This window comes from Anas platyrhynchos, chromosome 3 (genome assembly GCF_047663525.1).
Source record: "Anas platyrhynchos isolate ZD024472 breed Pekin duck chromosome 3, IASCAAS_PekinDuck_T2T, whole genome shotgun sequence".
NCBI classification, from domain to species: domain Eukaryota; kingdom Metazoa; phylum Chordata; class Aves; order Anseriformes; family Anatidae; genus Anas; species Anas platyrhynchos.
The window spans coordinates 38240818-38265215 of record NC_092589.1 but is presented as its reverse complement, the minus strand read 5'-3'; the positions used below and the strand labels follow the sequence as shown (position 1 = coordinate 38265215).

Genomic DNA, 24398 nt, shown 5'->3' with positions numbered 1-24398 from the left:
TACTGAATCCTTGCCCTGCCTCCTTGTGGCCAACAGGTTATTGGCTTTCATATAGCAGAAGATTTTCACAGTTAATTTTGCTAATCTACTTAAATACCAGTGGGTTGTTTTCAGTAAAACAGCTGTGCTCAGTTTACTCTTGCAGACTGAATGAAAAAAGATGTGTTGGCCTTCCATTATAAAAGTCTTACACTGCTTAGACTGATTATCACTTCGCCTGAAAGCAAGTGCTTTTAAAGCAGCCCTTCTGAATACCAAACAAAATAATGTCATCCTCCACTAACCTGGATAGCTCTATAACCAAAATAAATACTAAACGTTTGAGTAGGACACATTGCTCTTCTCATATGCATGTCTGCAGTGGATCCTTTCCCAGGGGAATAAGCTCGAGCTGTAAGGTAGCAAGTAAATACCCATCTAAAGAGTAGTCAGCTGGTCATGCACATGATCTTAGCCTACCATTTAGCCCAAAACAAAATTTGCTACCTTAAACAGCCCTGCCTTCAGCATCTTGAGGGATCGGGCAGTAATTTTTTAAGCAGCCATAATCGAATCACATCTGATTATATGTCCGTATCCATATTGTCATTGCTTGGATCTACAGAAGGTAAAGTTACTGTCAGACAAGGAGTTAAATGATGTACAAAACCCATCATAGGATTTGCAAAAGGTTACAGAGCCCTTAGGAGAACAGTATGCATTAAAGTGGAGTTTGCAATTTAGAGGATATATATATATATGAGATACAAAATGAACCACAAAGGCCTATTCTACTGTAGAAAGTTTCCCATAGATATTGCCACTGGCAGAGTCGTCTTTTCAGCTTATTTTCAGTCCTGATCATTTTGTCAATAGAAATTTTGATTTTTTTTTCTTTTGTGAGAGAATATTTAGGTAGGTACAGCCCCAAAGATAAAGAATTTGGGTTTCTTGATGCAGGTAGTGTGCCTCCTATTTCTATGTTCATAGGTTTGTCAAAGAGACTAAGCATCAATAGACCATAGAGCTCGAATATTTCTTCTAGCCTGTGAGATGGTTAATCCAAGAGTTTATTGGCAGAACACTGGGAAAAGCTGGCTCCATCTCCTGCTCTGTGGTGGAACATGAATCTTCGAGATCGAAAATCTGGCATTTCTCACCCACACTAAATCAATACTATAAAAGAAAAAAAAAAAAAGGTCTTGTTGATTTTTTTTAGCACTAATTATCTTAATGTGGGCTTTACTAATGTATGCAATGCTTCCCAGGACTGTTAGCAGAGCTCTCCATGCACAGTCCAAAACATGTAGAGCACGAATAGTCGTTTAGAAGGAAGTTTTGCAAGACATGGTATTGTAAAGCTGAAACATCTGTTTCTCCTGTTATAGCTCAATAGTGCAACAAGCTTTTGTTAGGAAAATAAACTTTCCCTTCATTTTACTGGCTTCTGCTAGCTATTTATATTTGCAAATTTTGAAGAAAAATTAAAATAAGTGAATTATTGAAAAATTATCCTCAAATTTTCTGTATGAAAGAAATACTTGATTAAGCCCATTAGCAATATCAATTTGTATTTGAAACAGATTAAATACGTAAGAGACTTGACACATAACATGTAATAATATATAGATAATATAAGAAACCGAAAGCATACATTAGAATCTATTTTCATTACTTTATATAGTTGCTCTAAAATCTACTTGACTACATGAAGTTAAAAATACGCATGTATTTTTGGTAGAAGCTATTTCTACTTTATGTGAAATTAGGTACATGAAGCTGCATTAAAATAGCCGTGAAAGAGCATTATGTAATTCCACTTATATGACGCTTCTTCTTCAGTTGGTAGCAGCAGGTTTTACAAACCATTCACAAATTTGATAAGCATGTCATGGAAATCAGTAACACTGGGCACCCAGCGGCTTGCTGCCGGAGCACGAGCACAGCTGAGGTGGAGCGTGGCAGCTGCGTGCAGGCACAGCTGTGGGACATGACCAAACACCGCCGGGTCGGAGCGGTACTTGAGGTGAAGCGGATGATCTGTGTGATGAAGCACACGATGAACCTGCATCGGGACATCTGCTGCTCCTGTAACCCTCAGCAGCGTGTCCCGGCAGTGCCCTGCTGGGGAGCGCTACTCCGCTCCTCCTGCCCCTTCGCCCCTGCGAGCCCCCTCTGCTCCTGACAATCACGCAAAGTGTAATTTACAGCACTATTTACATCTATTTACATTTACTAATTATATTCCATTGAAACTGCCAAGAAAAATTTGTCAGAAGAATGTAATTACCCCAAGCTGGCATTCGGCCAGCACTGAGATTAGTTCCCTTCCATCTTAGCGAAACAGCACGATGGGATCTTGCCGAGCCCGGCTCTTCAGGTGGTGGCTGGGGACGGAGCCGATCCCCCAAGGTGCTGCCAGCTTGCCACGTTCCCTGGAGGAGCAGAGGCCCAGCTCGAGCCTGGCACATGCAGCTGGGACTGGGGAAGGCCGTCGGGATGTCTTGGAGCCCCGAGCACTCGGCCTGTGGGCTGCAGAGGGTTGGCCATGCCGGGTCTCCTCAGGAGGTAAGGCAGCCCGTGGCCAGGGGCTGCTCTCTCTGGGGCAGCACCCAGGGGCTCACGGCTTTGCTTTTCTGTCTGATTGCTCCCTGCAGGTGAAGGTGGGCCTCCCGTCTGGGATTCATGCTTCAATCCTCAGGGTTGGCACAGGATGGATCTCTCCTGTGCGAGGCATTACTGGAAATGGGGTGTCCTTGGACTGCAGAGCTGCCCGCTGCCAGTCTGCATTTCCAGGTTGCAGCACTGAGGTCACTCTGAGGAGGGAAGCACTCCGGGGTTTCTTTTTGTAACCCTTGGTTTGCTCCAGATCCTAGTTTGGATCAAGAAGCTGAATAACATCTGTACATGCTTGTATCAGTTGGGGTGACTTCGTAATTTCCATCCCATCCTGTCTTTATAAACACAGTGCAGTTGCTCTGCTTAAGATCTCTTCATCGGCTTCTGCTCAGCCTCTAGGTCTGCACATGCAGGTGTGTGCACAAAAGTCCTGCATTTGCATGCTTACAATCCAAAGATAAGGAATCTGCGGATCTGGCTTCGGCACAGATGTATTCTCTGTACAGGCAGATGGAGACGCTTGTGCGCACAATATTTAGATGAAAATTTGGAATCACTTTTCACAGTGGTGCCCTGGCAATCACAGCAAGTCCATGCTGTCTCTTAAATCTCGTCAAGAACTTGGGATGTTTAACTTCTCAGTGTTTCTAAGCACAACCTTGAAATTTCTTGTACTACCAGCATCTTCCCTGTCTGGCCGTGCCTTTCAGGTACAGAGGGTGCACAACCTACTGCAAAAAGCTGAGGAGATCCAGCTTGAGGTGACATGCTTATAAACAGAGAGCACATTTATGAGACGTGATAAAATTCACAGTTTAATCTACTCAGTTGTGCCTGAAATTTGACACGGGTGTATAATTCATCCTGTACAGCCCTTCTCTGTACAGCATTCTCAGAGCTGGATGATACACGTTGTTTGTCATAATCGTAAATGCTACGATTATTTTTTCATGTCAGTTCTCCAAAAGGAGGACTCATTGCTACAACGTGAATTTGTCATCAGATGTTTTATGTTCAAATGCTATTAAGTTTCCCTCTGATTTCTTATTACAATGAATTAGATCTGGCTCTTTTATGATGCGAGAGGATTAAAAAGGCTGTCTTTGAGCAGCAGAGTGCTCACTGAGCAGCTTTGTGTTGAACTCTGAAGATGTTATACAATCTTTATTTTAAAAGAGCCTCATATAAGCGTACAGCTATATAATTTTAGATATGTCACAGTATTCAGGCCTGTGCAGTAATTGTGGTCTAAAGAAGGCAGTGTGGTTTAGCAATTTGAACAAAGGACTGAGTAAGAGTTGCAGGGCTCTGCCAAAGACTTGCTGTAAATCCTTGGAAGAGTTACTTGTCTTCTTTGTATCCCAATTTATCTATCCATAAATTGGAGCTGCTATTAATGCATTGCATGTAAACCATGAGGAGTCTGTTAGAGATCAGGACAGACCCTAGGAGGCCTTTTTCCCAGGCTTGTCATTTAACCTCAGGCCACTTGTGCTTCTTTGGAGGCTTTGCAAGCTCATTGAAGTTCTTTTGCTTGAAGTTGCGAGGTCTTGTCTGTAAAAATATGGTTTACACTAAAATTCTCTGACTTAGCTGTATCTTCTGGTTTGGAGGAAGCCTGAGCCAGAGGAGTGAAGTGGACACTGAAATAAAGCCTTAGAATATAAATAAATCCAAAACAGTCCTCCCAATAACAGCAATTCTTTGTCTCCTGACTTTGTGGCCTAACGTCTGAGGCTCAAGGGGATATAAATACAACACTCCGTGCAATGACTAATTACTCAAAATTCTGTGCATCAGCAGAAGTGGGACTTGTGGTTGACTCTAATATTATCAAATGCCTTTGCTATTTAATAATCTTGTAGCCATACATTATTTAGCATGCCGTTTGCACAAAGAACAGTGATTTTATTTCAGCTATCTCTCAACAAAGTAAAAATGCAGCTGGTAGTAAATGAAGCATTTGGCAGACAATGTGTCTGATGTACAGTTCTGCAACTTGCTAAGAAGAGAAAAATGTTGTTGGGCGTTTAACCTCTTCCTACCCAAAGATGTAGTGTGAAGGAGTAAAGTGACCATAAAGGGCAAGGTCTTTTTTTCTTTCTTCTTTTTTTTTTTATATATTTTCTTTTTCTTCTTTCTTCTTTTTTTTTCTTTCTTCTTTTTTTCTTTCTTCTTTTTTTCTTTTTCTTTTTCCTTTTCTTTTTCTTTTTCTTTTTTCTTTTTCTTTTTCTTTTTCTTTTTCTCTCTCTTTTTCTTTTTCTTCTTTTCCCTCTTCATTTTCCTTTGTCTTTCTCTTTCTTTCTTTTTTCTTTATCTTCCCTTTTCAAGGAAAAAGTTACTTTTGGGTGAAAAACTTATATATCAGTGGGGTTTATTCACGCACCAACACAGGGTAATTATGCCCAGAGTGCCCATTAGCATCCCACAAACCAACAGCATAATAGCTTCCTTTCTTTAACGTGCAACCAAAATAGGTTAATAAATAAGCCTGGTTCCAGTCATAGCCCACTTTCTGACTTAGTCCTCTGCATTCCCTCATTTACAAATATGGAATCCATTGAATTTTGGAACAGAAAAACCATGAGGAATAAATTAATCTGCCAGACACTCAAATCAGCAATCTGCACTGTAAATCTATTTAAAGCTGCATCTATTATGTTCTGAAGTTCAGCTGAACTGTGAAAGGGCACATGACTGAAATCACTACATTTGAGTTGACTCACAGTTAAGTGTAGATGAGAGTTGCTTGGCTCATCACAATTTTCTGCTTCTGATTCAGGCCTTCTAAGCACACTTCAGCTTTTGAAGACTTGGTCGGTGGCCTAAGTGTATGTAGGTGACAAGAGGAACTGCATGAGTTGGGTCCATCGGCCTTGGCTGCCAAATAAGAGGTGGAGAGCTATTCCTTTTGCAAGCTGGATGCTCTCTCTTTCCCAGTGAGAGGAAAGTGAGAGGCTTTATTATCCCCATTTTACAGATGGGAAGGATGGGACTGGAAACATTAGCAATTAGGTGCTTTGGAGCACTGGCTAAAAATCGTTCTGCTTCAAGTTACGTAAGGAGTTGGGGTGCCATAGCCAAAAATGAAGTACCAACATATATTGTCCCACGCTGCTCACCAAACATCTACACAGCATTGTCATGGGAGGAAACCCTGTTTATCTGCCTAGTAACTGTCTATTTTAATCTGTAAGTACAAACAATGTAAACAAAATGAGCAAACAGAAGCAGGCTTGTACCGAGCAATTTGCAGCCTTGTTTTCCAGTGGAAGATTCCACAGACCACCCAGGCTTTGCTCTAGTCCTCTTCTCAACCACGGAGCATCTAATTAAATCCCTCTCCATTCCTGACTCTAAGTGGAGGAGAGCCTACAGTCCTGTATGGTTTTCCTTCCAGATGGAAATGCATAATTTAACAGAGATACAGCTGACAGGGAGAAGTGGGCCCAAAGCAGTATTAGCATTTGCCACAAATTGCTTTAAATTACAAGGGGATACTTAATGAAGATGTAGACTAGAAAAGAAGATTAAAACCAATATTTAGTTTTCTAAGATTGCAGGGTGCCAGGCAACAAAAACCCCATAGTAAAACTGAATTTCTGTCTCAGTTACTGTAGTGATACCAAAAATTACTTGGTTTTGCTGCCAAGGAACACACCATCAGTAGTAGGTCATCACATCTTGTCCCACTGGGTCCTACAGATGTGTTCAGTATGCATGTGCACATCTACATGAAGTTGCTAAGCACCTGACATTGTTTGCTACTTCTGTACTCGCAGCACAAGGTCAAGTACTATTCTTACCTCGGTTTTGTAGATGGGGAACAAAAGCACACAGGGACTGGCCGGGCCATGGCATGCGACCCTGCTTCCCTTGATAAAACCGTAACTTCTTGTCTGTGCTTCTCTTCAAAGGAAATCAGCCCTGGAGAAAAAAAATGTTGTCAGGATATCATCTGTCTCGTTACTAGAACTGGATGTCATCGTGGATGTGCACATAAATGAGAAAGTGCATGCTAGCTGCTTTGCATCGGATGCTTCTTGAAGAGGCTGAAGGGGGTTGTGGCAAAATACTCTGGACAGGTGCTCTGGCTCCACTGCTGTCATATTGAGAAATCCTCCAGTATGGAGGTTAACCCACTGGAGAGTCTGGAAAAGAAAAAGTAGGGATACTGGCAGCAGTTGTGCACCAACCCAAACATTTGTTGTGGGGGCCGGAAGGCAGGAAGCATACAGCATCAGAACTTTGGGCCCGAGATTACATTCTGATGAGGGCTGAGGGAGCTGAATTCCAAAATGTCTTGAAGCTGTCTTTGTGCCATCTCACTTCTGGGCTGCTTTCATAAACGAAGCAGTGGTATAATTTATACGGGTTGAGAACTGATTAGGAAATCTGCTGCTGCTTCTCTCGGGCTAGCTATGGCTTGTAAGACAAGTCAAAAACATCGCAGCAGAATGCGCCACATCCCTTTTCTTGATTTGCTCTCCTCTCCTTGTCTTCATGGTGAAGCCAAGATGGGGTCTCCACTGAAAGGATGTTCTCAGGAAAATTCAGTCCTGGCCATGCAGGTCACCCTGTGCTCAGCACAGACACTGTGCCGTCAACACCAGCACAGGAGACATTGTCCATTGTAATGGCACACACCGGGCTATCTGATCTGCACAAAGAATGGAGAGGAAGGAAGACCAACCGTGTGCAGCCATCCTTTCTAATTAAATTCCTGCAGTTAAAAATAGCTGCTGGAAGCTGGCGCTTCTGGCACATCCAGAGCGTCACCTTCCCAAGTATCTTTTTCTGGCCTGTGCCGTAGGAAGTTGAAAATGTGAACCACTGTGTAATAGTGCAGCATATTCTTGGCATAACGACTCATCGGTTTTTACCTCTTGCATTTACGGTTAGTCTACAAATGTCGCATGCCGCCTTGTCTTCTTCAGAGCTGCACAACCAGATATTATCCTGGTTGTAGGACATCAACTCCTCATCTTTGCAGTTTGTCCACGTTGGCTCTGACTGTCATGAGAGAGAAGGCAAACCTGCCTCCAGAGCCCCCGGCCTACTTAGTTACCCAGAAGTGCCAATTGCAGCAATGTTCATACCGACCTAAGACCTGATTTCCCCCAACAGTTGTTTTTTTTTTCTCTTGAAAGTAATTTTGGTCACTCCATAAACCATAAAGGTTTGCGTTGGATTAGTGATATTGCATAATTAGGTTTTCAAAAGAACAAGAACAGAGAAATGAGAATAATGGGGAAATCAGGCTTCTTGCTTTTGCAAACTCTAACCACAGAAAATGCCGGGTTTGTTTCTTATCAAGGGTAAGGGAATCAATCCCTTGTACCCTGTCCCGGGGCCAGAATGCATGGTAGAGCTTCAGCTAGGCAAATGAAAGGAAGCTAAAAACATAAGTTTTGGTGGCTGATGGCAGTAACCTATGGTAATGTGTTTAATGGACAGTTTTCAGTTGGCCATAATGATTTTGTCACTGCCCTCAAGGTTTTGTTTTGAGTTTTCTTGTGTGTAGATAGACATCTAGATACAAAATCAGCTGCTCTAGAACAACTCCGCTGTAGAAAAGCAGATTCCCAAATTCTGGCAGCAACATTTGTCACCAGCCAAAAGGGCTCTAAGGCGGGTTATTTCTATTATTTTGAAAGTAGAAACAGATACAGAAACACAGGGAAAAGGTAAGGAAAGTCTCTGGAAGTGTGTGCCTCGTTCCTGGTATCTAAGAGTTTGTTGCTGAACCCATTAAGGGGGCAGTACGTTTGTTGGAAAGACCCACGTGTTACAGGAAAGACCCAGCAGAGGTTCCTTTACAGGGAACCTACTGCTGAAGGCCATGAGTGAGCAGGGAGCCCCGTTTTCTGCCCCCGTGCCCCGCACATGCAGGACAGCAGAGTGGGTAGCAGGGAGCAGAGCAGCAGCTCTGGCTTGTGGGGCACGTCTTGCTGAACTTCCAGAGGGGAGATGCAACTAGAGAGCTCATCAAAAAGCTCAGGCAAACTCGGTAGGAAAAAGAATGTGGGGAGCTGGCAAGGGGACAATGCGAGAGTGAGCTCAGACAAAAAACCTCCTGAAGTTTTGGGTTTGTTTTTTTTTTTCCAGGATATGTAGTTCAGAGGTAGGCGGGAGCAGTGGCCAGCCAACAAAGGCTAGATACTGTGGTTTTGAAAGAGGCACTCGAGCATATGGAGCTTTCGTGCAAAAAAAGAATGTTTTTTTGATCAATTCCAGGCGAGATGGCAGTTGTGTCATTCTGAGTGCATCTCGTCAGATTACATGGGATCACTACAGGACTTTTGGCATTTTCCCTCAGTTTGAGAGAAGGAAAAAAAAACACTCATGTGGCTAGCGAAATGCCCAGCAAGGAGATTTCCCCCGTCTGACCTGGCTGTTAGGTTGTGGGGTCCCCAGGGCACGCCAGCCCCTGACGTGACACTGGGTGACACAGCTGGTGGCAATGTGGCCGGTTCTCTCCGAGCTGGGGTGCTCGGTGGGGAAACCCACCGCCAGCCTGCGCAGCGTGCTATCAGAGCGATGTGATGTGCTCTGGGCAGGGCTTGGGCTCTGGTTCCAGGTGCTCATTAACTGAAATTGGTGAATTAACACCTAAGCGTGAGCTTTGTTGGGCAGAAATTACAAGCTGGCACGAGCGTGGTGTGGATAATGAAGGGAGGGAAGCGCTTCTCGAGGCAGTGATGTAAGCGGAGCTCGTGATGAGAGCAGGAGAGCAGCCGCGCGTTGCCGAGGCTTGACAAACCAGTTGGAGAGCTACGAATCGACCTGCGTCCCGAGGAGCTGCTGTACTGAGTGCTGAGCTCTAACTTCGGGAAAGGTACCGACAGCTCCTGCAGCATGTTCAGCCGAAAGCCCGTCTCCTTCCCGTCAGCAGCAGCGCCTGCGTGCGTCCCTGTTGTTGACACGTCTTGCTGTGTGTGCTGCTCTTTGCGAGAGTGCCACTGGGGAGACTTGGATTGAGCTGACGTGTAAGGAGAGTTTCGCAGCGCTGTGTTTTATATGTCAGAAGCTTCCTATATGTACTTGAGAAAAAGGAAAAAAAAAAAAAAAACATTCGTGGAGGGTTTCCTTTGCTGTTTTTGAGTTTCTCTGTTAGGTGCAAACTTCCAGTTCAAGTGAAAGGAGGTCACAGATCATAGCTCAGCTGTGAGACCAAGGAAGAAGCAGGCACCAAGGCAAGAGCTAACTGAAGCTTAAACTGGAACCCTACACAGAAGTGTATCCTGGATAGAAAGGGTCCTTGCCAAAATATCCAAAGCACTGTGGTGTGTAGGAGTCCGAGCGGTGGTGGACTGCCGGGTTGGTGGGAACCTCACAGGGTCAGCAACACGGAGCCGCTGCTGTCAGGGCAGAGCTGAGGATCCCGGTTCGGTGCTCTTACTGCCTCGTGGAACGAAGAACTTTGTCACCTCCCATGAATGCTATCTGGAGCTGAAAGGAGTTTATACGAGCATCAGCACACTGAATTGTTTTGATGATTCAGAAAGCAGAGTGCTCCCTGTGGGTGAATACTCTGTTGGCTTCCTGGAGCTGGCTTGTGACACAGATTAGCTTTCTTCCCCGGTGCTGAGTGACATGCTGGAATACAATTCCCTGGCACAAGGCAGCTCTCCCGTCCTCTCCCCCAGGTTTCATCGGTGTGCACTAAGAGAAAGCCGGCACCTCGCAGGCACCTCGCAGTGCTTTTGCTGTAAGCAGCGAGGCAGGAGCTGCTCTGCTCTGGTCCTGACTGAGAGCCCAGCAGAGCTTTGGGCAGCTCGGGGAGGGAGGTCCACTTACTGGTTTTGGGTGCCTCACTTTTGGGGTTCCCAGGCTGTGCCTCATTCTCAAAGGATGGGTTGATTGAGGGGCTCCTCTTACAGTCCATGCTGATGAGGACCTCCGTGTTCAGCCCACAGATGTGTCCAAGTGGGTGTCCCTAAAATTATTGTTCTTGACTTCGGTTCGTTTCCCATCATGTGAAATGACAGCAGCATTATCTACCTCCAAAGCAGCTGCCATACAGGGGCTTTGAACATGCCGAGTGGGACTGTCTGATGCTACCAGATCTCTCCTTTCAGCTGTGCTTTTTAGGTGGCATATAAAAATCGCAGAGTTGTGAATGTTGGGTGGTTTATTTCCAGCCTTCACCACAAACCAGATAACTTTCCAGGGGAATTCATGCATCTGTAATGCTTGCCTCTGATCTTTTTAGAAGCAGCAAATAACTAAATGGAGTATGATGGTTCAGAAAGGGAAGAAAATGTGTGCAGGAGGCCTTGCTTGGAGATTAATCTCTCAGGAATGCAGGGGGTTAACGGTCAGGCCGATTAATCACTGTTAATGAACCATCAGGAAATCTGTCAGGAAGTGGGTAAAAATTCCTGATGGCTGATGCGAGGCTTTGTGTGGTGTGCTTCGGTTTTGATGTGTCCCAACTGAGAGCCTGCAGTGGGTGCCGTTGGGTTACCTCGAAGCTCTCAAGGCCTGCAAAGGGCCCGTGCAAGCCCACAGCAACACCGATACAAGAAAGGCAGGGACTGCTCCTTCCCACGGCTTCCCAGAACAGGCTGGAAGAGGTACAGAAAGGAAACGCGATCGTTCCTCACCCCTCCAGCCTGAGCCCCAGGGCGCGGGGGGGAGCAGAGCAGGCGGCTTTCCGCGCGTGGCCAAGGAGCCAGAGCACTACACCGGGGCTTGGATACGCGGCTGAGTTAATGAATTGCTTCGTGTTGACCCAGGGTGAGGTTTCACAGTTGGCTCGAGCTGATCCAAGAGCACGCTGCTGCTGACAGGAGCGTTTCTAACCTCTTTCTCCTTTGCTCTGGCCTGGCTGTGCTGTGGGAATCCAGCAAGGAAAGGCAGAGGGCAAGAAGACAGCACCAGGCCAGCTCCACTGCCAGGGATTCGCTCTCTGCTTTCTCCCTTGGCTTCAGGCAGCGCGTTGGAGCTCGGCTTCCTGAGAAGGCTGCAGAAGCCGAGGTTAGACCTAACAAGGTGGGCCCTGAGGTGTGTTTCAAGCTCATTTGTGTTTTTTTTTTCTATTGCAAAAGGCGGTAGCTCCATTCTAAGGACTTCTTATCTCTTTGTTCTAGCTCAAAACTGCACAGATGCAGGAATAACTGTGCTAGTGGATAAGCTCTCCGTAATTTCTGGCATTTCAGGCTTAAGAAGTTTGGGACTCAGGGTCTGGCCCTGTGAGCACGGCTGGACAGAACCCCACCAGCATCTGTGGGGCTCCCTACAAAGACAGAAACCCTTCCGTGTGGGTCCAGGCACCCCAGACACCACAGGAGTAGTCACCCCTGCTAGGCCTCAAGCTTGGGAGATTGTTTGACCACAGTCAAATGACTTTAATTTCAAGACAGTTTCAAGCCAGTGCAATTAGCTTAACATAAAGACTGTCTTAATTCAAGCTGCCAGAATATCTCTCCAGTGAAATGTAAGCAAAAATCGGAGAAAAATACTAAGCCTCCTCCCCCCAGATCAAACAAAATAGTAATGCACAGGCAAATAAATGAAAAAATCAAAAAGCAGCCAGCATTATTTCTGGAAATAGACAGTTCTCCATCACATGGGGGATAAACAGAGTGTTTTAGGGAGAAAGAAATCATAGAGACCCTCCCAAAATGCCGTATAAAAGATTCAGTCACCTTTACCAAGGGGTGTTTTGCTCTCTGAGCATTTCATCTGAAATTCTCTCTCTGCTGACACATAGACCCCCTTGGCACAAGAGCATCTGAACATATCCCGAAGGCTGGAAACACTTCCCTTCTTCTGCAAGTAACCATCCAAGCCCAGCCCCATGGTTCCTGTGTGGAGACAGAGGCTTTCCCTGATCCTGAGGAGATGTCTTTGCGGACGGGTATTTCTCTGTTACATGGAGTAACTTCTAGTTTGGGACCAGGGCAGGCAACAAGGAGCCCTGAGCAGACGTGACACAGAAGGTGTCACCCTCGGCATCATCCAGTGCCACAGCGTTGTGGACTGACAGAAATAAAACAGGAATTCTCCAAGGCCTTCAGAGTATGGCCGTGTATTTGGGCTGCACTAAGTCAGTGTAATCTGCAGGCTGCATTTGTTTGTGCGCTGCCGTGAAAGCTCCTAGGAGACTGTAAACATCATTGCAAGAAGTGAAGTTGATCCTGCGTTAGAATGCAGTTTTTGACAGCTCTTGGATTGCTGTTTTGATTTACGCACTAAATGAAGAGTTTGTAGTTACAGGCGGTACAGGCTCACGGCGTCTTAAATTGAATGAATCCATTTAGCATACAGAGCACACGGACTGCGACTCCTGCAAGAATCGCCTGAGGGAAGTTTTCTGAGGTTCGGTAACAAGGTCAAGGCTTCAGGAGCCAGCCCCTGCTCCAATTCCTGCAGCGCTGCCACTGCTCTTCCCCAGGAGGACAGGCTGGGAGGGCAAAGGGTGAGCAAGAGGTCGCCCTGGAAAAAGGCAGCGCAACTGCAGCAAGACTGAGCTGGAGCTTTTGCCTCTTGGCCTCCAAATGTTTCTGGTGAACAAGTCATCTTATTGTACAAGTGAAATGCATCCTATTATGCTGGGCATGACTGCCTGAAAAACACTTGACTTGCTGGAAAGACTGGTGAACAATATAGCTTCCACTTACAAAGCACTTTCCATAAAAAGCTTTTCAGGGTAGCATCGTATAAAAATAGTTATACTAAAGTTGTGAACCAGCTTCTGACAAATCCGGGCTAACAAAAGCTAAGGTATAAATAGAAGTGTTTTCGTGGGTTTTCTCTTCTCTAGAGTCACAGAATCTCAGTCAGTGCTGGATTGTAATAAACAAAAATGCCCTTTTCCAGACACACAGGAAAACAAGGACCTTCCAGACTAGTGGCTCAGCATATAAATAGGTTTTAAAAACTGCTGCAAAACCATAAAACTTAGTCAAGACCGTAAGATTTGCATTTTAGAACTGGGTACACCATATCAGACCAACTTTTTTCTGATCTAGTTCTTTACTTTATTTCACACGAACTGGCATCTCTTGCTTTACAGAAAGGTTAAGCAAGTTATATTTTTATAATTACGGAATGAATTGTCTCCAGGCACTCAAGGATATGGGGATTATCTCAAAGTCTGCAATGTATTAGGATTCCTGGAAGACAAATGCTGAAGAATGTCAAATATTACGGATCCTGTGTTTGTAGCTTGTCAGTGGGCAGGATAAATGCGTCTTCCTGCTCATTTTCAAAATCGTTATTCTTGCAGAGTACGTTGTAATTTTTTCTTGCAGCAGGTTTTGGAACAGCTAAGTATAAACCCAGTATTTGCTAATCCAGAGTTAAGCAAGCTAATCTTGATGTTACTCCAAGCCAGTTCCGCCTGCTCTGTGTTGACCTTTTCTGAATCCACCGAACTCCACGTAGCTTAATCCACCCTACCAGGAGGGACGGTCTGTTTCTGTAGGCCAAAAATAGTTCTTAGTGCAGCTGAATCAGTGCTGCTGCAGCTCTCCACATCGTGTTTGATCAGTCCTGTCGGCACAGACCAGAGGCACGGCTGGACAGGGTTCCTACGTAATCAGTCTGATACATGCCGCTGTTCTCGGAGTAGGAGCTCCTCTGCTGAAACCACCCCCCACCGAAGATGCTGACTTACTAACAGCTGAATTTATGATGTCCCTGGGGTCTGTAGTAGCTGAGCTTTAGAGATACTGCTTCGGTCTGCCTATGGAAAGTAAGGATTTCAGCCAAAATTTACTTTTATCAAATCCTTTTGTATGCTCTCCAATCATCCCATAATCTTTTCTCTTGGAAAAAAAAAAACAAGGATGCCTTTTTCCGTTCTGCGGGGCAGCCTGCTGCTTGTCCCCTTCCCCATCGTTGCAGTCAGTCAGTACCACCTCACGGCCACTGCGACTTGGCCGGGGGAACCTGGGATCCCTTTCGCTGTCACCCAAACTAAGGCATGCTTACGTGCTGTTAGTTCTTTGTTGCTCCATACCTGAGCAATTGCTTGGGGTGGCATTCAGCTATCTCCATTAACAAAGGTGGTCAAAAAGACAGGATTCCATCCCGTGCTGCCGCCACGTGTGGGTTGTGCCATCTGACACCAGATATTCAGAGCATTCCTCATTAAAATCATATTTGGCTGCTTGCGCTGCCCAGTAATCAACTGTGTGAAGAGCATTTCGTGTAAAAGCGCCGAGCCCTTCCTGCCAGCCCCGCGGTGTAACAGGGCTGCTTGCTGAAACTCGACTTGTGTCTGTGACAGCAGTGCCAAAGTAACTTTAATAATTAATCGCGCGCCGATTAGATTGTAAACTCCGAGATGGGCCAAAGATTTTTGTGTCATGTGTCAGACAAAAGCTGCTGGCAATACTTAACCAGCAGTCACCTGTCACTGCTCCACCTGCCATTGTGGCAGCGCGCTGGGAAGCAGGGGAGAGACAAAGGCCCAGGAGACCTCGATAAAAGCCTGCCCCGGCTCTGCCCAGCCACATGGGGTGTTGGAACAGCTGCTGCCACGGGAGCCTCGCTTACTGACTTAGTTTGTCGAGGTGAGACCAGGCAGCATCCGAAATTCAGGCCTGGAGAGTTAAACAGCAAGTTCCCTGGCTGGAGCAGCAAGGGGGCAACGCGTAGCCACACTCACCCGCTTCATCGGGGCTCCTTTGTGGCCATGCACTGCCCCATCAGCTGCTCATAGCAGATTGCTGTGGAAAGGGTGGTGGGTTTTATGTTTTTTGTTGTCAGGAAAGATATTACATACAGCTGAAGTCATGGTGCGCATGAGTGTAGCAGTGAGAACCACTAGAACTCCAAATTGGAAAATTACTTCCTCTCCGTAATTTCCAGTTAGAAGTTTTGCTCGGCTCACTTAATTGCATTTTTCCAGGCCCTTTGCTCTTGCCCCGTGACTCTTGGGGCCTGTTGTATCCTCAGAAGTGTTTATTACAACTACAGAGGCAAAGCCCTTAGCAGAGCTAGTCCATACGCAGCTTCTCAGATGTGTGCACAGCGGAACACTTTTCCTGGTAGAAAAGTATGATTTAAAAAAGGACCTGAGAACGAGCTTCACCATACCACCGAGAATTGGCCTCAGAAATCAAGCCAGCTTTAAGGAAGGAGTGGGAAGGGACACTTAAGCAGAATGAAACATGCCAGTCAAGTTAAAAGTGATTCATTTTGCCAGTTGTTCAGTGCGTAATAGAGCCCTGAGCATCGTAAAACAGGAGGTATTGTTAAAAAACATTTGAGAGGCAAACAGTTGTCATTCCCTGCTGGTCAGAGCACAGCTCGGGGCAGCTCTCACTGGAGACAAGATCTGGGGACCGGAGGCTCGAGAGCTACCAGAGCCCAAGCTGAGCAGTACTGTCCTGCAGCCCCTGTAGTCAAATGCTGCGCAGGTGGCAAAGCTCACCCCAGGAGTACGAGTAGCTTACTTGACAGACACAGCGTAGACCTTCATTAGCGGGACCTTCTTAATGAGAAACAGCTAAGGTCTGGAGGCTTCAAAATGTTTCATTGTGTGACTAGGAATTTACAGACACCACAAGCCACATGGCTTATTTTTCCCCTTTTCTCTGCCCCTTCTACCACTGCCCTTTATGAAAAACAGAAGTTAAATGAGAGAAAAATAGCTTTAATGAAACCTTCAGGTTGAGAAATCAAAATCGACATTCCAACAACAGGAAGTTTCAAAAGCAGTGTTTGTAGCAGCACGTTAGCTGAGCTGTAGCACACTTGCCTGTCTTTTTAAGCTGTATTTTGGGTACCTTGATAGAACAGTGGGGCACAAAGACAGTATTACGGCGCTAGTTTAAAACTGCAGCGTTTCCAAGGCATGGAAAAGTGAATTGAACTCTACTCCCTAACAATTTCCTGACTCCTGGCAATCAGCGCTACAACTTTTGTCTTTCCAGTAAACACATCTGAATCGCTCCCCCATGTGAGGAGGCTTTAACTTGTTTGTTGTTTTATTCTAGGGAGCTGGAGACAGTTTTGTGGGAGCACTCGCCTTCTACCTGGCTTACTATCCCAAGCTACCCATGGAGGAAATGGTCAGGAAGTGTAACTGCATTGCCTCGGTGAGCGTCCAGGCAGCGGGGACACAATCTTCGTATCCTTACAGGAAGGACTTGCCTCAGGACCTTTTCTGATTGATATTGTCTAGCTCGATGTACTGATTTTATCTTAGCCCAGACTGCATTATTCTCCCGACTGCACAGCTGTTCCCCTCCACTGACTGGAAAGAGCAGGGAAGTCTCTTTGCTTATTAGAGGAGTCCTGTCAGCTCCTGCCCTATGGTTGTAAAGACGGGGCAGGGTGGTTATCTCAGAGATTTGGCAACCAACTTTCTCCACGTTCAGTAAAAACCCAGAAGTTCAAAACCTGGCCTGCTTACCTGGCCTGAAGCAGCCCTATTAGCCCTGCTCCCGGCTTATCCGCCAGCACATCTTGTTCCACCAGGTTCCCACCTCTCCTTCCTGGCCCAGGAAGGAGCTGGCGCGGCGCTGCCCCTCCAAGGAATGACACCACGTCGTGGTCACTACTGTTGAATCTGCGGCCAGTAGGTTAGAAAAACTTGCGATCCTGCCATTGAATTCCTGCTGTGGAAAATGTTAATTTTTATTGCCTTATAAAACAATGGTTCCTTTGAAGATTACAGCCTCTTTCACAATGGAAAACACAGACAATGGGATTTGCTATTTAATTTTTTTTAATTGAGCACTGTAAAAATAACTCAAAAGATAAATAAATGTTACTGTGATGATCTATGTCCAGACATGAAGAATTTTCTCTCTCTACATTGTTTTATTCACAATGGCCTTCAAATCACAGGAGACGGTGATCCCAGTTCATTTCCTCTCTTTTCAGCCCATGCTGCAGGATTTCTGAATCAGCATTCACCCGGTTCTCCCCCCGAACCATCCTCTCCTCGTGCATAAATCAAGCATAGTCATTGTTTAGATAGAGCGGATTTTTCTCTTCTCCGTGAAGAGGACACGTTGTTTAGCTATAGAGAAGAAAGAAAAAAAATCTATTAAGAACCCTGAAGTATTAAGACCCAATTCAACAAGCCTACATCCCTTTCTCCTGGCTGGCTTCGCTGCTGAAATGACCGTGGAGCGAGCACGGCTGGTGCAGCGCTGCTGCTAACCAGCTCCTGAAGGAGTTGAGCAGTGGTTTCACTTTACCACATGTAATTTTTAGCTCCTAAGAGGTCCCTTTTACCTCTGTGAAAATAACCGTCAGGATTTAAGTGGCTGAAAACATTCCCCAGCTGCTGTGTGTGACTATTCTGAGTCACAGCTGTTTGATGTAGGGATGAAAATAGGTTCTTACGGCTTTCTACTACTCTCCAGCTCCAGAGCCCAAACAACTACAGGCGACAGGCTGGATCTAGGCAGTCTCTCAGATCGACTGGAAAGTGCAACAGGGCCTGCCTCCAACACCTGATGCAGATGTTAGCAAAGACAGCTCGGCCACAGGCTAAGCACAGTGGACACGTTACTGAAAGAATCCGGCCAGAGTTTTGCAGGGCCACCTGAGAGCACCGCCGCTCCGATCCAACTTCAATGTTCATTCCTTTGAAAGTGCTGCGAGGGCCATCCACACAGTAACTAAATCGCTCCTTCCACATCAAAGTTTCGCTTTAAGAAATCCTCCAACTTAGTAACACATTCTGCTGTTGCAGTTAGGAGGTAGTGAAACTTGGGCACTGCTGCCACTACTTCACCGAACTCATTCTGTGGAGGGCCCAGGTTTTCAAAAAGTACAAAACAGAAGGTGAAAATGCATGCCAAGTGAAAATGCTTCCTAACATATTCCTGATGTGAGGTGGTATCTAGACTCAAATTTACTTCCCTTCACACATGCAGCACTTTCTCACATCAATTTCTCACTTGTGTTCTAGTATAGGCTACAAAGATCAGAGCTTTTTTTCTTAATTACTTCCAATTTCTTGCTTCAACAATCTACTACATGTTCTGCAACAGAAGCACCGCGTAGCCTGAGCTCTCCAGTCTTCACATTTCCTGCAAGTTGCGAAGCTCCTGGAGGTACATTTTGCAGTGTTCTCGTGCAGTAAAGGCAACGCTAATTTAACATTTTCTTTTTCAGGGAACAATCCTGGGGATCTCTGCTTCCCCTGTGTATGAAGTTCAGAAGGAAGGCCACGGCCTCTCTCAGCAGCAGTACTTTGATGAGCACACACAGTTTCCCCAGTTATTTCTCTCACTTGACATAAAGCTCCTGGGCTGTTAGATCTGAGTATGAAAAGGTTAATTAACTAACAACAACAAAAGCCTGCACCACATAGCTCCTGGTCATGTATTATGTCATATACTCAGAGCTGCTCAATACATCTTTTCATGCTAGCTTTAAGTAATTCTTTTTTTTTTTGCATCAGCTCCCCCAATTTCTAGCCCGGTCTGGTTCAGTTACTGAGTTTCCCCAAATTAATCTTTTAATTTTAGCTGCAGACTGCCTCCTCCCGCAGAAACATGACCTCTGTCACCTTTCAAAAAGCTTTGTGAGCAAAAGGCATCTTGTCAAGTGCTGTAACTCACCACCAGATCAGATTCTTAAATGGAGAGAACTTGCAAGGACCAGAGCAACACAAAAGAACCCACAAACCGTTAGCTAGAGAGTGGTATCATTCGGGGAGGAGAGAAAGTGCTTCTTTCTTTAAAAGAAAAAGTCCATTTTGCAAGCGATGGGCAAAATTTATTGTCTGGAGAACCCGTGGCAGCTGAACAGAACATTTCTATTGAGGCACGCTTCGTGCCTGCTTGTTGGAGGTAGCAGTCTAGCAAACCACACAAAGAAGCAGAATGAAAGAACTCCTGTGTCACTTCGCTTTGCCACTGACATGTGGCATGGCTGTCATCAAAGACTCTGATGTGTTGGGCAAGTCCTTACTTTGTTTCAGTGCCACAATCTGTAAAATGAGGGTAACGTTTACTTCCCAGTGGAATGTCACGAAGAACAGCAACTGTACAGTCATCGGAGGATCAGATGTGTTATGCCATATTCTGCTCAGATGGGAAAAAGCCTGTTACTGTCAAGCTTTTACCCCAGACAACCAGAGCGGCTTACACAGAGCGGGCTGACTTCTCCCCCAGTCCCTTACCGATGGGATCGTATCTCAGCAGGACCAGTTTGTCCTGCAGCCGCAGCCTCCTGATGTTGAAGCAGTAGCCGGTCTCTGCTGCGCTCTTCATCCTCACCAGAATGTACCTGAAGTCACAAGGGAGGTGTCTGCATCAGTACACAGCACGTCTGTGCCCCCACGTGTCTGCCAGGGCACTGCCAAGTGGACAAGCATAAGCAATTTGTCACATCAGGTAATTCATTTCAATTTCACCGATGTTCTGGATGGGACCTTTAAAATAATATGCTAAAATTAATGTAAGACACAAAAAGAGCCTGCTATCAACCATAAATTCCGGCATCAAACTGGAGTAAATAACTCTAAAGTAGTACACAAGCACAGAGAGAAGTAGCTCCTCCACAAAACAGGGTGGAGGAGTAAGGGAGAAGAAAAGAAAAAAATCAACACACAGTTGGGTCACTGCAGCTTAAACGATGATGGAATGAAAGGAAGGATGACGGTAGCTAGGCTCAGACAGTGCCATATCTCAGGCTATCACTTCCACATGCAGAGAGGAACCGGAGCAATGGAATGGAACAGGAGGCAGGCAGAAAGGAGAAGCAGAGCTCCTCGTGCCCTCCGTCCCTGCGCAGGCACAGGACGGGAACCCCCTCCCCACCGGGTGACAGCAGGCACATGGAGCAGGCTGGCAGTAGCCCCGTGCCCCTCACCCTGCAGCTATTCCAAGGCCTGCAGGACTTCCCAGAAACCCAGGGCACCTTCTGCATTTCAAAGGAAAGGTCAAGGCCGTTAACCATCTGTAACTGAGGTCTTTCTCTCCCACTGATAAAAGTTTGGCTACATCTCCGCACCTGGGCACTCAGCTCCCTTTCCAGATCTGCCTGCTTCCAGTTCGGTCACACCTCCCCTTGGCAAGGCCCCGTCCTCCCTCACTGGCACAGCTCTGTCCCGTGTCCTTTCCAGAGCTCTCCCTTTTCAGCTTCGCAGTGTCATTTACTGGGATGTACACATTAACAGGGAATCAATCACCAGCTTCCCTCCAGCCAACTGACCGAGCATCGTCGAGGGATCACCCCGCTGACTGCCCTCCTGCATGCTACCGCAGGTGTGATGTGTGGCACCAACACCGCACGGCCTCCTTCCCCTGCACCTCAGCCACTTCCCCAAAGCCTCTGCGCAGTTTCCCCTTTTGGGGGGAATTGGCGGTATCAGTATGACCAGGCATACTGGAATTCTCCACACCACATACCAGGCCAGGCCCTTTCTGAACAACACAACTCATTCGCTGAACCTGCTGCCCGATGGAGAGCTGCAGCCGGGAGCTCAGGCAGGGGAGAGCTGTGGAAAGCTCTCAGGACACGGGGATAAAAATGGGGGGAAGCACATAAGGATAAATAATGCAAGGAGATGAAATACTCCTGAGGTATACACAAGACTACACAAAGAACAGAGAAAGGAAAAGCAGGAAAAAAAAGGCAAGCAAAAAGGATAGCAATATTAGCTATATTTTATATTATTGCTATATTAGCAATACCATTTTTCACCTCAAGGAAAAGTCCTGCTTTGCTGTGTTTGCTTCATCAGAAAGCTAAGATGTCAACCTGCTCCCTTCCCTGTCACACACGTGCTTAGAAAGTGAGCTCTCAGTTTCAAACCCTGACAATTGTGCGAATCCTGTAACAGAACAATCTCTGCAGACCCAGCAAGTGCATGATACTGGATATTTTGGGGGCTGATTCTTTAAAAACTCCAAAAAGGTACCAAAAGTCAGTGTCCAAGGTTGTGTGGTACCAAATATTATCGAGTTGCACAGAATGCAGCTTCACGGAATGACAGGACACTAACATCTCCCCTGAGCTGAACTAAAGAGCAAACCGAGGTGCCCGGAGTACCGAGTGCCCCCCTTCTGCTCTGTGATGCAATGTGCTTTGATCGGGAAGCCTCCTGTGCCCTGTCTATGAGAAAGGCTCAGAGCACCTGCCCTAAGGCCAGCCTGCAAACAGCATGAAGCTCCCTGTGGTACCTCAGCCGGCCCTCCCCGGCTGGAAAAGCACCAAAGGAAAGCAAGAGGAAGACCCTGTGGGTGCTTTATGGCCTCTCGTTACAGCGTAACGCACTGAGGCGTGCTTCCCCTGCACAGGGCGCTTCGGGCGAGTGTCAGTAGATAGGACAACGCTTACCTGTGCTGCCATTTTATAACACAGGTGCTTTTTGTACACCACCGCACCCACCTGTGTGAAAAGCCGCGCGTGTGAGGCCAGCAGCAGGGGCGCGGCCAGCCCCGGGGGCTGCAGCTCCGCCCCGCCGCGGGTCCCCACACGGGGCCGGGACCGGGCACCCCCCTGCCGCGGGGCGCCAGCAGAACCCAGGCGGGTCGGGAACACAGCACTTACTTTGATTTGCTCTTGGCCACTGCTCGTTTTCAGCATGAAGAAAAGAAAAAAAAAAAATGAAACAGTGATTATTTTATTTATTTGTATGGCACTTTATATGAAGAGCGACGCGCGGCCACCGCGGCCCCCCGCAGCCCTCCCGCCCCTCAGGCCGTTCCCTTAGCCCGCCCCAAGGCACGCCGGGAGCCGCGCGGTGCCTGCTGCGAGTTGTAGTCCCGCTGCGGGGCCGGGCCGGGCACCTCACGCAGCGACCACGGCTCACAAACGGGGCACGGCCCCGCCCGGCACGGCCCCGCCGCCGCTCCCCGCCCCTCCCGGCCCCTCCCGGCCCCTCCCGGCTCCTCCCGGCTCCTCCCGGCCCCTCCCGGCCGCTCCCGCCCCGCCGCACTCACGAGCCGCCACCGTGAGGAACATGGCGCCGCCGCCACGCCGAGCCCCGGCCGCCGGCACCGCCTCCTGAGGGGCGGGGAGGGGCGGGGCGCTAACGGCCCCTAACGGCCCCTAACGGCCACTAACGGTCGGGGCGCGCGCCTCAGGCGGCGCTGGAAGGTGGGGGGGGGTCGGTGAAGGCGCCTGAGGTGCGCTGAGGGGGTCGGGGGGATCTGCTCCTCACGTCTCCGGAGCTCACGGCAGAGCCGTGGTGTCTCCGCCCCTCAGCAATTAGGCGAGCCGTTAATGGGGCAGCTCGTTAATGAGTCCCTGAATGTTGTTAGCGATTGGGGCGATAAAACGGCAGCCTGACGCGCTCAGGTGGAAAGCAGGACTGAGCGGGTGCAGCTCACTTGATGTCCTATGGCTTGACAATCACAGGATCACAACGGTTTGGGTTGGAAGGGACCCCAAAGCCCACCTAATCCTATATATTATATGTCATTATCTATCAAAGAGTCACTCCATCCTTCTTTAAGTTCCCTTTAAGTACTGAAAACAAGTGCCAGGCCCTACAGGAGACGGGAGTGAGACAGCACCTCAAGGTAAAGGGTGTCACTCATATCAAGCACTCACTTGATTTCCCATTCCTTGTTTCAACTCAATTATTTCCAAATACTTCCTCTTAATGATACGCTTCAATCTTTTCCATTTGGCCTTCGAACATATAAATCTAATAGTTATATAATCTGCCCGTGAATATCAGAGAACTTGCAAACAGTCAGGATGCTGAAATGTGAGCGCTGTAAGACTTCGCTCCGATCTGCGCTATTGCAGTCAGGGCACAGACTGAAAGTGGATTGGGATTGCCAACCTCCTGACTTCACTGCCAGGAATATAAATCAACATTAAGGAAGATTTTTAAATGAAATAGCAAGTTAAACATTTGTACAAACACATCATCAAATAGAGGTTATACTGCCTCTTTTTAAACCTCTTGCCTGCTGGCAAAAATAAAACTGTTCCAGTGACATTTTCTCTGCTCTGCTGTGACAAGGGCTGCATAAATATAGACACTGTGGATGAGAATAGACTCCAGCAATCTCCAACTTCCTTTCTAACAGCCTCTTCTGCAGACAGTTTTCCATAGCTATGGGTGAAAAACAGGGAGTCTAAAACTGGTATGTATGGCACGACGGTGACAGCATAGCACGTCCCTGATGGCAGCAGTCAGAGCTAACCTTGGGGGATGAGACGTGCTGGCTAGAGAAAAGGAGAGAGAGTCAGGATTTCTGACCCCAACTCCCATACACGTGTCTTGTGTGGGCTAGGATAAGTCATGTACCTTGAGATCTTTGAAGGCATGTGCAATGAAAATGCAAATTTTTCCTTCAACTTTGCCTAGAGAAAGCAAGAAGTGTGATGAACTGTAATGCCAGCCTAGATAACTCTGATGCTTGCTTAAAGAGAAGTCACTCATGTCTCCAGCGGAGAAGCTGCTGGTGCCAAATCGATCAGTGTCACTCAGAATCAAACGCGGCAGCTTTTTTTTTTTTTTCTTTTCAGCTAGAAAAACAACAATTTGTCATGTTATAAGCTCACTGATTTTTTCCATTTCCACACTTTACAGTCTAGGCTGAGTCCTCTTTTACCTCCAGGAAGTAAGGAGATTGCTGCTTTTTGCCCAGAAAGTGTGGTCAGGTTGCTGGCACACACGGGGCAGGCAAGGGACTGGCATCCAAGGCTGGCAGGGGTGATGCTTCTTCGTGTGTGCATGGCTCTTCAAGTAAGTCACCACTTGAAAAAGAGGAAAGGAGAGAGGGGCAGCAGGCGGAATGTTTGCAAAGTAAATATCCTATCAGCATGATATTTTTACGTGGGTTACCGTCGATTAACGCATGCAAAATCCCAGTGCTTGAAACAAGAGAATAACACTCTAAAGTCTGGGAAAA

The 24398-nt window shown here is 46.9% G+C and overlaps 2 protein-coding genes and 1 long non-coding RNA gene across 7 annotated transcripts in view; 1 reads left to right on the top strand and 2 right to left on the bottom strand.

The window, feature by feature from the left end:
* RBKS (ribokinase) overlaps window positions 1-17353 on the top strand; it is a 66673-nt gene extending 49320 nt beyond the window's left edge. For 3 of the 5 annotated variants that reach the window (XM_038176418.2, XM_038176419.2, XM_038176420.2), the window contains exons 8-9: window positions 2319-2547; window positions 2637-2929. In XM_038176418.2, coding sequence (XP_038032346.1) covers window positions 2319-2547; window positions 2637-2788 — 381 coding nt within the window. In that variant the 3' untranslated portion in view covers window positions 2789-2929. Of the gene's footprint in view, window positions 1-2318; window positions 2548-2636; window positions 2930-16553 lie in introns of those variants that run through there. The other 2 variants (XM_027454053.3, XM_027454055.3) reach the window with 2 other exon arrangements.
* On the bottom strand, window positions 1641-2407 carry LOC119716380 (uncharacterized). Its single transcript, XR_005264292.1, has 2 exons — window positions 2270-2407; window positions 1641-2019 (listed from the first exon to the last, which is right to left on the bottom strand). It is a non-coding gene; the product is annotated as an uncharacterized lncRNA (long non-coding RNA).
* MRPL33 (mitochondrial ribosomal protein L33) lies at window positions 17270-22606 on the bottom strand. Its single transcript, XM_027454057.3, has 4 exons — window positions 22470-22606; window positions 22078-22096; window positions 19703-19809; window positions 17270-17584 (listed from the first exon to the last, which is right to left on the bottom strand). Exons 1-4 carry the CDS (start codon window positions 22489-22491, stop codon window positions 17535-17537), a joined length of 198 nt encoding a protein of 65 aa, XP_027309858.1. The 5' UTR covers window positions 22492-22606; the 3' UTR covers window positions 17270-17534.
* Window positions 22607-24398: the final 1792 nt, after the last annotated feature.

Excerpts from the sequence above, each read along its gene's own strand:
- MRPL33 (XM_027454057.3), bottom strand. The coding sequence starts at position 22,491 with ATGTTCCTCACGGTGGCGGCTC. Across the intron at positions 17,585-19,702 it reads GCTGAGATACGATCCCATCG|CTAAACAACGTGTCCTCTTC; the intron begins GTAAGGGACTGG and ends TCTTCTCTATAG.